Source organism: Belonocnema kinseyi, chromosome 3 (genome assembly GCF_010883055.1).
Source record: "Belonocnema kinseyi isolate 2016_QV_RU_SX_M_011 chromosome 3, B_treatae_v1, whole genome shotgun sequence".
In the NCBI taxonomy this organism is placed as follows: Eukaryota; Metazoa; Arthropoda; class Insecta; order Hymenoptera; family Cynipidae; genus Belonocnema; species Belonocnema kinseyi.
In genome coordinates, this window is record NC_046659.1 from 27,266,966 (window position 1) to 27,285,680 (window position 18,715).

General features: G+C 32.3%; 1 protein-coding gene across 3 annotated transcripts in view; it reads left to right on the forward strand.

Annotated features, from left to right (window-relative positions):
* The window catches only part of LOC117169057 (neural Wiskott-Aldrich syndrome protein-like), a 126,495-nt gene that overhangs the window by 24,812 nt on the left and 82,968 nt on the right, over positions 1-18,715 (forward strand). Inside the window, exon 1 of one of the 3 annotated variants that reach the window (XM_033355157.1) lies at positions 9,925-10,020. The exons of the other annotated variants lie outside the window; for them this stretch is intronic. Within the exon in view, the coding sequence (XP_033211048.1) occupies positions 10,018-10,020 (3 nt within the window). The 5' untranslated portion in view covers positions 9,925-10,017. Of the gene's footprint in view, positions 1-9,924; positions 10,021-18,715 lie in introns of those variants that run through there. 3 annotated transcript variants of the gene reach the window in all.

Genomic DNA, 18,715 nt, shown 5'->3' on the forward strand with positions numbered 1-18,715 from the left:
ACAGTAACAATCATTTCAGATAAGATGTAAAGACTGTGACTATGTAGTTAGAGAAGTGACAATCTTGACAATGTCACTTCTCTGTGACTAGTTACAACAGCAACAACAAAAAGACACTTTGTCTTTACTTTTAGCGTTATCCAGAAACATCGGCGTTGACGTAGTAAGTTCTGTTTCCTTTGTGAAGCTTTCTTGTCGTGTGTTCCCCTCGCCTCTCACCATGTCTACCAGTGTTGCAATCAGCCACGGAGTAACTTTTCGAAATGCTCTCTATTGGCTTGAAGACACAAGCGTAGACGTCTCGCAAAAGTGTCCACAGTTTTTAGGCAAGTTTCGCGATAAATGGCTGCGCAAGCTACCCGAATCCTTTATACCAGATCTTCTTTAGCAGGGGGGCCATTCGAGTTTTAGCCAACGTTAAAATAATTCAGCTTAAAAGAATTTATGTGCGTCCTGGCAGATCGCAGTGTAGTGGCAGGCATTTGTTTTTCGTTAGAGTGGTTGTCTAAATTCACACTTTATCACGAGGCATTTGTTTCCCTGATATTGATGCTTCTTTCCGGCCTCATTACCATTTGGTATTAACCTTTTTTGTTTATTGAAATATTAATCTTGCTCGGAGCTTCATGCAGGTAAAATTTATTATTTCAAAATTCTAAATGCTGCCGATTTCATATTCGCTCTTTTAATAATTGAAAATTGGAAACAAAATTAGGTATTGTCAATTTTTGTGATATTTTGATTAGGAATCCAAACGAAACGAAACAAAATAAAACGTTCCTTTTGGTTACGTTATCATATAACGAAACTTTCGTTATTTGCGTTACCGTTTTTTAAATTAAGAACAAATTCATGAATACTTTTAATTCGTTATTTTAGTAAGAGATGGGCACTAAGTAAAATAATTTGAATAATGTTATTCAAATGTAACAGAAGGAAACAGAAAACGCAATTAACGTTTCTTCGGCATAAATATTAATAATTGCATAAATTGAATAAGGGAGAAAAGTATACAGCCGAAGATTTGTAGAATTTATCTGGCTTACAAGGTCGAGTTTTATCATTGTTCGGTGACATTGCGACATTAACCATCCGGAGGTATCTAAAGATCATAGTTATGAGAACCATGTCAACTCTAGTACTCCAGAGCATTCACCAGGTCACTCAAACATATTCTTCGAGGAGTTTTGAGACTCAGCGTTAATGCGGATGCTAAAACGAGCTTCCGAAAAAGCGAGAAGAGTCCGGGTGTCCCAGGTGGCTTACCAGGTCGATTTTTAACATTCTTCGGAGGCAGTTTGTTGTTCACCCTCCAAATAGGTCTGAAAGTCTTAATACCATAAGTTTAGGTCAATCCGAATGAATCAGAGGGTTTGCTAGAAGTGGTCTGGTCCCAGAAAAAAGCTTTATTAGGTCGAAATTAAGATTTCTTTGTATTACGAAATTCTCCATTTATTTTTCATTGATGACTATTGAAAAAAAATTGCAAAAAGGCAGTGACTTGTAGGTTATAATAACTTAAAAGGTAAGTTTTATTAGTCTTTATAAAAAACATTTGATTTCTTTAATAGATTTTGTATTTTCATGTCCATAATTTTTACATTTTTAAACAAATATTCGCTCAAAATAAAGAGAATTTGATGGCTTATATTCTTTGAATGATATTTTTTATTTTGTAAATCTAATTCCTCTGAAAAGTAAATAAATATATGAACGATAACAACTTCGAAAAAAAGTTTTAAAATCTTTTAGAAGCTATGTGAAGAGGAAAAGAAGAAACAAAAGAATGTGGAAAACATTAGTTCTAAGCATTTTGTTTCCTTTTTCACTGTCACGGTTTGGTTAGGTCAATTATATTCCAAAAATGTTACTAATGTAATTTCAGATGCCTCCCGAAGATAAATTCCTCGAAGAATATGTTTGAGTGGCCTTGTGAAATCTCTCGAGTACCCGGGTTGTCGCATGTCTCATAATGATTTTTAGATACCTATGGAGGGTTAACGTCTAAATGCCTCCGAATAATGTTAAAACTTAAGCTGGCAAACCACTTGAGTACCCCAGACATATCTCACTTTTTCAGAAACTCGTTTTAGCCTTAGCAGGAACGCAGGGACTCGAAATTTCATAGTAAATTCTCGGCTACGCCTGGATTGTCATATTTCTTATCATTATAACTTTTAGATACTTTCGAAACCTTAACACCTAAATGCCTTCTAAAAAATTCCTCAAATAATATGTATCAGTGACCTGGTGAATTCTCTTGAGAACCTAGATAGTAGCAATCCTGATAATTATGACTTTCAGATACCTCCGAATGTCGGAATGCCTTTGAAGAATGTGAAAATTCGACCTGGTAAGCCACCTGGGAAACCCAGACCATCCTCGCTTTCTCGGTGATGCATTTTAGCCTTCAGAGGAACGTTGGGTCGGAAAACTTCTCGAAGCATATGTTTCAGTATTCTGGTAAATTCTCTGGAGCACGAGGTTTGTTGTAGTTAATATAATTACCACCTCTAGAGGGCTAGCACCTAAATGCCTTTAAAGAATGTTAAAACTAGACCTAGCAAGCGACCCAGGGATCCTGAACTATTTTCGCCTTTTTGAAACCCGTTTTAGCCTTGACAACAACGCAGGGTCTCGAAATTGATAAATTATTATCATTACAAATTTTAGATTCCTCCGAAGCATTAGAACCTAGATGCTTTTGAGAATGTTCAAACTTGAAGCAGCCTTGATTCTTCAGAAACAGGATTTAGCCTTCACATGAAAGCAGGGTCTGCAAATTCCTCGAGGAATATGTTTGAGTATGCTGGTAAATTCTGCGGAGCACCTGGGTTTCTCACAGATTTTTAAATTCCCGAAGAATATGTTTGAGGGGCGTGGTGAATACTCGGCAGCACCAGAAAGTGGCCTGCAGAGTGGCCCTAGACCTCGTAAAAAAGATCTCTGATCCGTGACAGACGGTTGAAATTGGAATACATCTGAAGCAACTGTAATTTTAGTATTGTAAAATATTATTGAGTTACTGGTATAATTTAGGTTTTCCAGTATTTTTTTGGTAATTCAAATAACATTAACTAGATATTCTTTCATTATGTTTAATCTGTTTCATAACGTAACGAAACAAAAGTAATGCTCACATTCGTTTCACTTCGCTATATCGGTAACTGAAATAACGAAACTTTTGTTGTGTTCAAATATAACATAGCGTAACGTAACGAAAGCTTCGTTTGGATCCCTGATTTTGATAGTTGCGAAAGAAATTTCGCAATATGGCTGATTACTTACCCACTGAGATCGTTGATATGATACTAATTTTAGAGGAATGTCACGCTAACTACGCCGCTGCATCAAGACTTTACGCTGAACGGTTTCCAGACAGAAGGCAGCCTACTAATTTAACAATAAGTACTTTGACTAAAAGAGCTAACAATGGGATTCTTATTCGTGAACGCCGACATCATGAGTACAACAAAAATAATGCAGGAGCTGTAACTGTTCTAACAGCTGTTCATGTTGATCCACAAATCAGTACTCGACAAATTCAAAGAGAGATAGGTATACCACAAAACGTATTATCAAGAATTTTAAAATCTCTGAACTATCAAGCTTACCACATTACTCTGACGCAAGCCTAAGGCCCCATCATATTTTAGCGGGTATTAATTTTGTCAAAGGGCTTTGAAAATGGTACAGAATGATCCTAGTTTTTTTTATATGTACTTTTCAAAGGTGAAAGTTAATTCTACAGCGACGGACAGCTCAATAGACATAACTGTAATTATTGGTCGGACGAAAATCCTCACTGGTATTGACAGATGGATCATCAAAATCGATGGAGTGTTATTGTGTGATGAGGAATAGTAAATGGCTATTTAATTGGACCTTACGTTTTTGACAAAAACGTTGACAGACACACTTACTTAGAGTTGTTATGCGACCATTTACCTGGACTATTGGAGAACGTCGACTTAGCAAGAAGACAAAGAATGTGGCTTCAACAAGATGGCACTTCGCCACATATTGCACTCACCGTACTTGAGAATTTAAACTTAAATTTCAATGAGAGATGGATTGGACGAGAAGGTCCAATTTATTACCCCCTGCTCACCAGAACTAACACCACCTGATTTCTTTTTATGGGGTTATATTAAAAATGTAGTTTTTGCTCAGCGACAAACAACAAGAGAAGATCTGATGTAAAGGATTTGGGCAGCTTGCGCAAGCCGTCTCTCGAGAAACTGCTGAAAACTGTGGACGGTTTTGAAAGCCGTCTACGTTTGTATCTTCAAGTCAATAGAGAGCACTTGGAATAGTTACTCTGTGGCTGATTGTAACAGCCTGAAGTATACAAAAAAATTCATCCGGGCACAGAGTTCAATCTCAGAAAAATCGTCTTGACCTTCAAGTGACCTTGAAAATTGACCTGACGGTCATGATGATTAAGGTGATGTACACCTTAACATTTCATCCATTTTTGCGAAGCATCTTGAACGTTTGTTTACCCCGAAAAAACAAGACACTTCAGAAAAAGGGCATGTGGTCGTTTCTCAGACATTTAACCTTAAATTTGTACGTTTCCAAGGTCACAAAAACCATTTTTCCACAGGTCATTTTTGACGTGAAATTTCCAGCTCTTTTCAAATCCGCAGTCAAAAATAGGGTTTCTCATTTAAGAAAAGGGACTTACGTCCATTTTACCTTGAAAATTGACCCCAAGGTCAAAATTGATGGTACAGTCAAATTTCCCCCTCGGTCCTGGTCAACCTTTGTCCGAACCATTTCTTCGTATATAAAATATTTTAGAAAATATTTGGGATATTAGATTAAAATAGATCACCGTGTGTATGGGGCATTCCACACAATATTTGCGACCAACCAATATTTTGGGTACAGTTGTTGCAGCTCTCTTTTGAGGTCTTGATACCTCTCCTCCTTATCCGTCTCTTCAGCAGCGATGTTCTGGTCGGCCGGAGCCGAGAATTCGGTTCCGAATATATTTCATTTCTTGAAGTCTTGGAGAACGATGTTGCCTTCGAGTGTGCAACGGAGAGACGGCTCTCCGAAAATTGTGATTCCATAAAAGGACCCCGTACTAAATACATTGAAAATGGCTCTCCTTGAAATTGGCTCAAACTTTACCATTTGGCATATCTTTTCATGCTGAATAAAATATGTTAAGGTTAAATGGTAATCTGCAACGCAATCAAAATTTGACCTTGTAATGTTAATTTTGTCCGCCTTTCTCTTCTTAAACTAAACAAGTTTGTATATCGAAATTTTGGATGAAGGAAGAAAATATATCAGCCGACATCGGTTGGGTCCCTTGGAGTAATTTTTTGTTAAGGAAAAGCGGTATATATAAGTTTTCCGTGACTGCCTTGTAGCAGACGAAGCGACGGAAAAGTTTGGAGTTGGAAAAAGCCCCTAGCGCCACCACCTTCCTTTTGTGGAAAATTCCCAACTTGTTAGATAGTTCAACTCAGATCGACAGCTGTGAATACACAGTCGGTAACAAAGTTTTACTGAAAAATTACTCACTAAAAGAATTAATTATTAAAATATATTTAATTGGAATACTTGAAACTTTTAATCAAGAAGAAAAATTTGTAAACAAGGAGAATAACTTTCAAAGAGAAACATCATGTTCTACAAAAAAAAAGATTTTTTTTAGATACTTAAATTTCAAACGAAACAGTTGAATTTTCAATAGAAAATTATTACATTAATTACATTTTCAGTCAAAAACAAAAAAAAAGAATGTTTAACCAAACAAATGAATTTTTTTACTAAAATTATGGAATTTTAACTTAAATAGTATTTTCATTTTTAATAAAAAAAATGAAACAAATTTTCAATAGAATAGCTCATTTGTTAAGCAAAGAAATTAATTTCTAATATAAATGATAAATCTTCAATAAAAAAAATAATTTTGATTAAAAGAGTCTATTTTTCAACCAAGCAAATTTATTTATAACATAAAAGATGAATTTTTATTTAAAATGATGAATATTTAACTGGAAGACTTGAATTACCATGTTTTTATTGAAGATTCATCATTTATATTACAAATTCATTTCTTTGCTTAAAAGTGAGCTATTTTATTTAAAATTTGTTTCTTTTTTTGTAGAAAATAATTGTTTTCAACTTAAAATGGAAATACCATTCCAGCTGAATATTCCAAAATTTTAGTAAAAAATTCATTTGCTTGGTTGCAAATTAATGTATTTTTTGAAAAATCTTCTTTGTAGAATAGTAATACTTTGGTTTGAATATTCGACAATTTGGCTGAAAAATTGCCTCTTTCAATTGAAAATTCAACTGTTTCGTTTAAAATTCACGTATTTAAAAAAAAAAACTATTTTTTTGTAGAACATGGTGTTTTTCTTTGAAAGTTAATGGCCTTGTTTAAAAAATTTTCTTCTTGGTTAAAATTTTCAAGTATTCCAGTTAAATATTTTTTAATAATTAATTCTTTAAGGGCATGTGATACTTACAGTTTCCCGGGCTTTTTTCCACAAAAATTAAAATTTTTAAAAACTGAATTCGGAGATGCTATAAAATATCATAACGGACGTCCCCGGACTCTTTTTTGAGGGATGATAACAAAAAAAATTATTGTGATAAATAAAAATGTTATGCATATGCATTATTTTGGGTTACGTCGTTTTTCATCTCTGCCTTTCCGATAATCTGGAAATTATTTATGAAATAAACTTTTTTGATTGCCTGCATACAAGGTTAGTTCCGGGAGATCAGTTACTATGTTTATTTGCAAGTCCAAAGTTTTCGGCCAAAAATATTGTGTAGTTCGGAAGTAACGCTTAAGTGAATTGTAACACACATAACCTCGAAATATACACGCACATTGTTAGCAATATCGAAAATTTTTTGATAAAAAAACACAAAAAAATTGTGTGGGGACATCCGTTAGCATGTTCGCAATCATTTCTCAGATTTTGAGGGCAAAATATTTCTTATCCTGGGAAAAAGCCGGGGGAATCTAACACTGAAAAAATCGATACTATTTTCTAAGCGCTATACAAATTAATCACATTTTGCTCAATTAAAACTGTTTTGAATTAACCTACAAAAAAAGTGTGTGGGGACGTCCGTTATCATTTCCCAAATTTTGAAGACAAAATATTTATTATTCTAGAAAAAAAGCCGGGGGAACCTAGAACTGGTAATTTGACAATTTTCTAAGTATCACATGCCCTTAAGTGACTAATTTTTTAATGAAGCCGTGTTACCGACTGAGCATTCACACCTGTCGATCTGAGTTGAAATATCTAAAAAGTTGCGACTTTTTTACAAAAGGAAGGTGCCGGCGCTAGGAGCTTTTTCCAACTACAAATTTTTTCGTTGCTTCGTATGCTACAAGGCAGTCACGGAAGGCTTAAAAGTACTGATTTTCCTTACAAAATAATTACTCCAAGGGACCCAACCGATGTCGGATCATATATTTTCTTCCTTCTACCAAAATTTCGATATACTAACTTATTTAGTTTAAGAAGAAAAAGGCGGACAAAATTAACATTACAAGGTCAAATTTTGATTGCGTCACAGACTACCATTTACCCTTAATGCCAAAACTTAATCCTGTGCGTCGTTTTGACGCTATAGAGCATCAAAGGTTGATAGTGAATCGTTTCAGTACACACACCAAGTACAAGGAAGATATACAAAATGCATGTGACTACTTAAATGTACATGAAAAATGTACATGTATGTTCCGGATAATGTTAGAAGTTGTGCACATCATTTGGACGAAAAGGGATGCTTCCCGAGATTAATTCCGGAAGGTCTCAGATAATTTAATCGACCATATGTATTAAAATGACAAGAATTACAGATATTTTTGGAACAACTAAAGCATGCGGCGAATAATCCACATCAATTTGAAGATGAGAGTTCTTTCACTGACGAAGAATTCAAATGTATTAAGCGAATTAGCAAAGAACAATTCTCACTTCTTTTTACGTACTGTGATCCTGTACCTCAAGAGGAAGGTCACCGATACATATGGTATATAGAAAAAGACTTATTGACTTTTTTATTTAAATTAAGGCAAGGTTTATCGGATGACTTTTTAAAAGTCATATTTAAGTACCCAAGTAGAGCCGCCGTCAGCTTGGTTATATCAAAAGTGAGACAATCTTTGCACCAGAGGTTTGTTCCGCAGAATGTCGGATTCCAAGCAATATCAAGGCCAATTTACATCGAAAGACACGTTACGGAATTTCCTAATGAACTCTATGATCCAGAGCCGCAGACACCAAAAGCCATTGCTGCAGTGGATTGTAACTATATATACACTCAGAAAAGTAGTAATTTTCGTATTTTAAGGCAGTCGTTCTCCTAGCACAAACATTGACATTTGATAAAACCTACCATCATTGTTGCTCCAGATTGCTTTATATTGTCTGTATTGGGACCATACTTTTCGGATTTTCACAACGATGCTGGATGCCGGCATTGATCCAGGATGGAAAACAGTAATTATCTACTGAAGATGCTAATATGTCTCGGATGGTCACGAAGAACCGATGGATCGTTGAGGCTAGGAATTGACATTTTCGCTCCTATTTTTGATTTACAATATTTACGAGATCTAACCATTGGTATTTATCAGGTAAATCTTGCTCCTTCATACATCCAAGATAAACTAGATAGGGATGGTGGAAAAGAAATTGAAGTTGATATGAACATGAACGTCGCTGGGCTGATAAGATTGAAAAAGTATCCTCGACTTCGTCGTGGAACGACGCATCCAGTCTTCATTTCATACCGTGTACACGATGAAGAAGAAATAGAAGAGGACAATGTAATCAGTGGTTACTACTGTACCTGTCAGTCAGGAGGCAGGACCTTGGGTACCTGTGAACATGTCGCCGGCATCCTATGGTACTTAGGGTACGCTCGACATCAATCAAACGTTAAGTATCCGGACAGCAGGTTACTGAACATTCTTAATGACGCAAATGAGCAACATCATTAAGAGACTAATAAAACGGTGAGTTTGCATTCTTTGCATCTCTTTTCACAAAGACGTAAAAATATATTCACTGTTTTTCACTCATATAATAACTCCCTCACCTAATCACTCATTCACTTACTCATGCACGCACTCACTCACTAACCTTATCGATCATTCACTCATTTATTTAATCATTAAATCACAAAATCACTCCTTCAATCACTCACTCACCCTCGCCCTCACTCACTTCATTACTTTCACTATTCACATGATACACTTATTTTCTCTCTCTTGCTCTCTGCTACTGAGCCACTCAATCACTCAATCAATCGGTCACTCAATTACTCAGTCACTTAGGATTGCACCTCCCCCCTCTCATTTTTCAAACTCATGTACATTTAAGTAATTACATGCATCGTGTATATCTTCCTTATGCTTGGTGTGTGTACTTAAACGGTTTATTATCAACGTTTGATGCGCTGTAGCGTCAAAACGGCAACGGCGTAATCGCGGTAAAATTTCAGCCACAACCACGTCTCACGACCGTGAGGCAGGCGCGGATCCAGGGGGGGGCACGGCTGCCCCCCCCCCCCCCCCCCCCCCCCCCCCCCCCCCGAAAGTCTAAACTCGATTTTTGCATATAAGATAATTAAAGTTAATTAAATATAATATTGGGAAACAAATTTCCTCCTTGAATACGTTTATAGAGAAAATATCAATTCTTAGCGTGTATTTTTCAAATGTAGCGCCCATTTTATATCATGCAGTTACGTACAGATACTCTGGTAACGTATATCAATGGTACAGTGTATTCCCAACACTGGCGCTGTCACTCTTGCGTCGTCTCCACATGCGACAAGAGAGCCTGCCAGCCAATGAAGATTCCTAACCATGTAATTCTCGCAGCCAATCAGGGTCTCGAATTCTCTCATGGATGTATGAGACCTCATTTTATTGTGAATAACCATTTAAGTTGAACAGGGAGCAAACTCAGATGATCGCGAGGTTTGCGAGGTTACGTTTTACAACAATCAATAATGGTAAATATTTTATTTCTGTATTCTGGCTATTTTAAGGCGACTTTAGTTTTTTGAAGATAATTTTTTTCAAGATTCTTCATTCTTGGCTTCGTTATAAAAAGAAAATGTTTGCTGTCAGAACATTGTGCTTTTAAAAAATGGAAAAATGTCAGAATTATTTAACTATATATTACTTTAATTGATTCTTTAATGAAAAATTGTTAACACACCAAGCATGATATGTGTACTATCATTCGAGAAGAAAGAAATTAGGTTCTGAAATATCATGATTCAGAGTGACCGCTGGACCGGGAAACTGGGAAATGACCAGGAGTTATTTTAGACCGGGAAGTGATTGTGAATTTTTTCTTTGACCGGGAATTTTACAAGTTTTTAGAAGAAAAATCTATCCAATCACTTGAAATGTTAAGAATTTTATATCACAATATATATAATACAATATGAAATAAGTTTGATTTCAACTTTTTTTTAAATGCTAAGAGTAATTGTTAACTTTTTCAATCATGAAATCATTAAGTTTACAATGTGTAATTCGAAAATCTTTTACCATAACAATTTTCCATTTTACATTTTCATTTTTTAGGGTACATTTTCCATTTAAAGAATTTTAAAGTGCAGTTTTGAAGGCCTACTTAATAAAATATTAAAAGGTTTTGCGATTGAAATTTTTTGACAAAAAACGTTTCAAGTTGATCAACTGTAAATATAAATTCATTAATGATTTTTAAAATTGAACTGTAGTTTGTATATTCGAAATTGAACAATAATTGAATGATTTTATGGGGCGATTCTAAGTCAGTTTAAAATTAAACAATTTACAGGTTGTGACGTTAAAAATTGAACTACTTCAATTCAAAATCCTTAGTAGTTAATCAAACGTAAACTCCCGACTGTAACTTTATAAACATTCTTTTGTTTCAGTAGAAAATATACCATTTTTAACCTTTTCAATTTAAACCTTTTTGATTAAGAAAAAGAGCAATTTTTTAATAGTCAGCAATGTTTTATTGTTCTGTCAAAAAAATTTTATTTATAAGTGAAAATGTTGAATTTTGATGCGTGAATAACAGATAAAAATGTATTCATTTAGAAAAAATGCAAGTAAGTTGAGGAAATACTTCTAATTTTTTAAATTAAAATTGTGAACCTTTTAAGGAATATGAAAGGTTTTAATATAGTAAAAAAATGGTCTTAGGATTCCTGATAAAAATCAAAATTATTTTTTTATTTCGAAAAACTAACTTCAGCAGAATATTTAGGAATATTTCAAAGCAATAGCAATTTTTGGTAAATAAATAACAATTGAATAGTTATGAATTTGAAAAAATAGGAATAAGTTTAAGAGATATTTAGAAGTTTCGAACAAGTTCAAATATAAGTTGAAACTCTAAAGGATGTCAAAAAATTTTAAGCAAAACTTAGATTTTTAAAGATTTCAAACAAAAAATTTAGGAGCTTTTCAAGCATTTTGAAAGGTTTCAAAATATTAAAAAAGTTTATTTAGATTCCTCATTAAATGGACAATAATTTTTTATTTTGAAAAATTAATTTCAAGAGACTATTTAAAAAGATTTTTAAAAATTTCCAAAACCGTAAAAATAATAATGTAAAGATTCCAAAACTTTTAAAAGAAAATGTGGATTTTTAAAGATTTTAATACAAAATTTGGTAGGTTTTTAGGCATTTTAAAAGATTTCGGGATCATGGATTTTTTTTGGGGTATCTGAAAATATTTAAAGTGATTTTTAGTAGGAAAATATACTTTTATAAAATGTTTTAAAAGATTTAAAATAAAAAAGTTGATGTGCATAAATAACAGTTGAACAATTATTCATTTGCAACGACTCAAAATTAAAATAATTTAACTTCTAATTTAAAAAGGGTTCGATAAAAAAATTTAATCTTTCAATTTTTAATATTTTCAACTTAAAATTGCTTGGAAGGATATAATGTTTGAAAATTAATTAATTTGTTGATTTATTCTTTAATTTAGGACATTGAAAATAATAGCGCTCATTTATAAATAATACAAGTAATACGCGGATCCCTTCTCTGGACCCGCGCCTGCCGTGAGATAGGTGGTTACATACTGTAACGGAATCAATACGACGATCTGGCAAAAACCTCGTGCACCCTGAGGACACGGAGCGACCCAAGGACGATCGCCTTCTGTATTTTCCCCGCAAGTCTTCTAGCATATTGTTGACACGCAGGGATGCTTTTTAGGCTATTAGCAAGTGAAAACTTGGTGCCTCCAAGAGTGCCGATGATAAGCAGTATTAGTTTAACAGAATATTCCGGTACAATCGTCGCAACTCCCTTATAAGCTCTCTATACCTATGTACTGGAAGCTACGAACGTTCATTTGAACGAAATTTAAAAAAATAATAAAATTTTTTTTTGCTTCAATCAATTAGAACGGCAAAAAAAATATTCTGTTGGAAAGAATTGTCGAATACAAATTTTTTAAGAGGTTACCTACCCTTACACATTAACCATTATTTAGACCTGCCTAATGCAAATTTGATTGTCGATATTTGAAAATATAAAAACGTCAAAAACTCTCTTTTCTTATCTCAATAATTATAGAGTGGTTGAGAAAGTTCGGCAAGACCCCTAAAAACCACCCCTACTATACCCACGCCTAAAAGATTAAAAATGACAACTTTGTTTGTCGATATTTGAAAATAGAAAAACGTCAAAAATTCTCTTTTTTTATCTCACTAATTATAGAGTGGCTGAGAAAGTTCGGCAAGACCCCTAAAAACTACCCTTAATTTATCCGCACTTATAATGTTAAAAATGACAATTTTGACTGTCGATATTTGAAAATATAAAAACATTAATAATTCTCTTTTTTTTATCACTAATTATAGAGTAGGTTAGAAAGTTCGGCAGGGCCCCTAAAAACCACCCTTAATATATCCACACCTAAAATGTTAAAAATGACAATTTTGATTGTCGATATTTGAAAATATAAAAACATTAATAATTTTTCTTTTTTTATCTCACTAATTATAGAGGTAGTGAGAAAGTTCGGCAAGACTCCTAAAAACCACCCTCAATATATCCGCACCTAAAATGTTAAAAATGACAATTTTGATTTTCGATATTTGAAAATGTCAAAAATCCTCTTTTTTTATCTCACTATTTATAGAGTGGTTGAGAAAGTTCTACAAGACCCCTGAAAACCAACCCTACTATACCCACACCTAAAATGTTAAAAGCGACAATTTTGATTGTCGATATTTGAAAATATAAAAATGTCAAAAATTCTCTTTTTTTATCTCACTAATTATAGAGGAGTGAGAAAGTTCGGCAAGACTCCTAAAAACCACCCTTAATATATCTGCACCTAAAATGTTAAAAATGACCATTTTGATTGTCGATATTTGAAAATATAAAAACGTCAAAAATTCTCTCTTTTTATTTCACTAATTGTAGAGGGAGTGAGAAAGTTCCACAAGACCCCTAAAAACCACCCCTACTATGTCCACACCGAAACGGTTAAAAATGACAAGTTTGATTGTCGATATTTCAAGATATAAAAACGTCAAAAATCCTCTTGTTTTTTATCTCGCTAATCATAGACGGAGTGAGATAGTTCGGCAATACCCCTAAAACCACCCTTATTATATTCACACCTAAAATGTTAAAAATGTCAAGTTTGATTGTCGATATTTGAAAATATAAAAATGTCAAAAATCCTCTTTTTTTATCTCACTAATTATAGAGTGGTTGAGAAAGTTCGACAAGACCCCTAAAAACCACCCTTAATATATAGGCACCTAAAATGTTAAAAATGACAATGTTGATTGTCGATATTGGAAAATATAAAAATGTCAAAAATTCTCTTTTTTTATCTCACTAATTATAGAGGAGTGAGAAAGTTCGGCAAGACTCCTAAAAACCACCCTTAATATATCTGCACCTAAAATGTTAAAAATGACCTTTTTGATTGTCGATATTTGAAAATATAAAAACATCAAAAATTCTCTTTTTTTATTTCACTAATTGTACAGGGAGTGAGAAAATTCCGCAAGACCCCTAAAAACCACCCCTACTGTATCCACACCGAAACGGTTAAAAATTACAAGTTTGATTGTCGATATTTCAAAATATAAAAACGTCAAAAATCCTCTGTTTTTTATCTCGCTAATCATAGACGGATGAGATATGGGAACGAAACTTTTTTAGTAACTTTGGACATCAGATGGAACCATTCTGAGGCATAACATGTTAGGTCTGGATGTCAGGGTGTTTTTTGCATTTTTTCTTCGATTTTTCAATATTTTAGAGGTTGAAAACGAGGGTGTTCCGAATGAGATAAGGTAATGAAACTTTTTTTTAGTATTTTTGGTCATCAGATGGAATAGTTCTGAAGCATAAAATTTAAGGCCTGGATGTTAGGGGATTTTCTCCGATTTTTGATTATATTAGGGGATGAAAACGAGGGAGTTCCGGATGAGATAGGGGGTTGAAACTTTTACGGGTACCTTCGGTCATCAAATAGATCTATTTAGAACTTTCAAATTTTAGGTCTCGCGCAAAAAATTTTTTTTGTAAATTCGTTTTCTTAAAACGTTGCAAACTTCAGCGAGGTCCTTAAATGAGCTTGAAATGATGCAAGAGAAAAGAAAGAAAATTTTTGTTTGGAAAATTAGTTTCAACAACAATTATTTAAACAATTTTTTTTTTAACTTAAACATCATATTTATGGAGCCACAAGTAAGCCTTAACGTAGGGTGAAGGTAGAAAATGGTTTACTTCATTTTTACTAGAATTGTCTAAATAAAAATTGTTTAAACAAATTTTTTCATTTTCATTATCATATTCCCAGAGCCTTAAATAAGCCCTAAATTATTATATAAGGTGACTTCCGTGCAATCATTTTTAGCACGTTTTACAGCAATGTTTGGCAAGCTTAACGTGAAGCTAAAGCAAACACTATTTTTTACAAAAAATAAAAGCCAACAATTTGGGACCATGGGCCCAAATTAGCCCTAAATGAGCCCTAAAATATGAAATAAGTTGCATCACTATACCTTGATAGTGTTGTTCCAGCTTAACATACCTCGTAATGGTTTGCAGACAAATAATTTATTTTTATAATTGTACCAATTTAGTACGATGTACACAATGCGTATAACCTTATCTGTAATTACCCAAATTTTCAACCTAATATCTCATAGCATGTAGATTTAGAATTAGTGAGATAGAAAAAGAGAATTTTTGATGTTTTTATATTTTCAAATATCGACAATCAAACTTGTCATTTTTAACATTTTAGGTGTGGATATAATAAGGGTGGTTTTAGGGGTCTTGTCGAACTTTCTCACCCACTCTATAATTGGTGAGATAAAAAGAGGATTTTTGACGTTTTTATATTTTCAAATATCGACAATCAAACTTGTCATTTTCAACCGTTCCGGTGTGGGCATAGTAAGGGTGGTTTTTAGGGGTCTTGCCGAACTTTCTCACTCCTTCTATAATTGTTGAGGTAAAAAAAGAGACTTTTTGACGTTTTTATAATTTCAAATATCGAAAATCAAACTTGTCATTTGGAACATTTTAGGTGTGGATATATTAAGGGTGCTTTTTAGAAGTTTTGTCGAACATTCTCACCCAATTTATAATTAGTGAGATAAAGAAAGAGAATTATTGACGTTTTCATATTTTCAGATATCGACAATCAAAATTGTCATTTTTAACATTTTAGGTGCGGATATTTGAAGGGTGGTTTTTAGGGGTCTTGTCGAACTTTCTCAACCACTCTAAAAGGGAATTTTTGACGTTTTAATGTTTTCAAATATTGACAATCAAAATTGTGTTTGTCACCCTAAATGATTTAGGCAAAACAAAATTTGGGTAAAAAATCTTTAATTTCGTTCATATGAACGTTCATAACTTCAAGTACATTCTATACGTGTCTTTCTTTTCATTCTCCTTTGCTATGATGTTTTTGTCAGCTGATGCCTTGTAGAGGCGCGATATGTACCGATTGGTTCCTCCACATACTTGTAGAGGCGCGACAAGCAACCATATATTCGGTCGCGCCAAATTATAGTGCATTTGAAATCCAAAATGGTAATAATCTAATTTTACTTTAAAAGTGAATGAAAAAATAATTTTAATTAAGTAGAAAGGGCCTTGAGGGAATTCGAAAACTCCTAAGACTTTTTGAAATCAAAATTAGGCCCAACATGTAGCAAAGAGGTTGGTATAAAATAATAATAAAAAATTTGAATTAAAAATTTTATTTTTTATTTAAGTTATAATTTGTTTGGAAATTAATAGAAAAGTGAATTTGTAGATACAGTTAAGTTTTGTTTAAATTTAAATAAACTAAAAAAACTGTCAGGTTAAATCAACCAGAATTGTGGTTGAATATGTCTTCACTATTTTTTCATGTTTAAAGAAATAAAAATTCTGAATAGCAATTTCCTTATAAAAACTGATAAAAATTTTTTTTCCTAAATTTTCTTATAGGCCTAGACAAATGTCTTCTGAAATTTTGCATTCTTTTAAATTTGTGAATTTAGTGGTATTTGAGTTTTTTAACAGCTGTAAAGTGTAAGGAGCATTTTCGAAAGTCAAAGGAAATTACGGCTTGCTTCTATAGTTTAACTAAGGTCATGTTATAAATATGAACCATTTTCTCAAAGTGAAATAAGAAGTAACTCAATCTTACAAAAATATCATTTTGCCTGATACTCTAAAAATCTAGCGTTAAGAAAAAATATAAGTTAGCTTGAATTTTTTTTATTAGCATTTAATACTAAAATTCGGTATAAAAATTACCATAATTTTCTTATTTTTGTTTTAATATCTGAGCTACTTACATTTTTGAAACCGCAATCATGAAAAATACTATAAATCAATGCTAGAAATTCACAGAACTATTATGTACTTTTCAATAGTCTATATTTTTTATAAGAATTTGACGCAGTTTTTATTTTATTTGTAATAAATATATAAGTTTCCTTAGTTTTTTATATAGTTTCATTTAATTATTTCCTTATTTTGTATTTATTGAGAAAAATAAGTTGAAACTTTAAAATTTTCTCCACCGGTCATGTATAGAAAAATATATTTTCCAGCTGGTCCATTAAGCTTTTGTTTGTATTTTACTTGTTTAACTGTTCACACATTGAATTCCATTCAAAATTTGTTATTTTGCAAAAATAATTATTTTAAATGCCTTTAATAAAAAACTTACTTTTTTAAATTTGTTCGTAAATAAATTTATTTTCTAATAATTTAAATATTTTATTGGCTTTCAGTTTCTTGTATAAAATTTTTAAAGGTTTTTGCATTATAAATTAATTACCTCATTAACCAAAAAAGGTTTTTTAAAGAAAAAGAACGACAATTATGCAAAAAACCCGATTTATTTATGTATAATACAACCCTACTGATTAAACAAAATTTTAACAACAATTAGATCGTGCGACTTGCATTGTTAGTTCTTATGGAGTTTTAGTCATTTTCACATATAAAAATAAATATATTTTTTCAACTTCAAATTTAAACCACTTAATGTATACCGCTTTTTCTTCTATTGTAGAAATCGTTTCATCATATATTGAAAAATGATTTTATAACATAATCGCTTTAAAATCTTAAAATTTTTATTGATATAACTGATCATTAAAAACAGCTATTTTTGATCAAAATGAATGAAGTTTACGAACTTTGCGTAATTTTTCAACATACTTGAAAGTTTATTTTACTTTCAAACTTGTTACCCCATATTCTTAATGGATTTAAAAATAAGATTCGAAGAGTAGCTTCGAAGAGTCGTTAAGAACCTTCTCTATTATACTAAGGCCGTGAGTGCTTACGGTGCAATTCTGCATTGAAGGACAACGTCAGGTATATACGGGCAGAAGTTTGAAGGACAGTCTAAACCTAACATATTAAAATTTTGAATGTTCATACTAGTAGGCAGATTTTTCGGCATTTAAAAAAATGTTGCAGGTTTGATTAAAGATGGTAGGAAAAAGTCGAATCATTTTAAACGATATTCAGGCGTTTAGAAAGAGTTCCAAAAATAGTTCAAATTTGAAAATTCCAAATAATCAAAAATAAAATTATATACGAAAAGTTCATTAAGATTCCTATTAAAATTAAAAATGTTTTTTTTATCTTAGAAAATAAATTCGAAGAGAATATTTAAGAAAATTTCGAAAGATTTCCACATATTTTACAAAACTTGAGAACTTTTAATGGATTATTTTTTATTTTGCAGGATTGATTAAGGATTTTTAAAGTTTGAAGATAATGAAAAAATTTTCTTAAGATTTCTGCGGAAATTTTAAATTATATTTTTGTTTTAAAACTAATTTCCTACAAAATATATAAAAAGAATTTAAAACAAAAACAAATTAGGAAGAATAAATAAAAATTAAACAATTATTACTTTCGAAAAAATTCGATTAGGTTAAAAAATATTTAGAAGTTTTGAAAAGATTAAAAATAATGTAAAATTTAGAATGATTCCAAAAATTGTTTAACAAAATATATATTTTTGAATACCTGCAAATGAGATTTTGACGGCTTTAAATGATTTTTTAAGATTTTCAGATAACAGAATTCTGGATCAATCGAGAAATTGTATATCCCTTCCTCACAATTCTCCCTTTCTCACCGAGTGAGTCACGCTTAACCCGAAAGGGAAATGGCTTAATGGTGT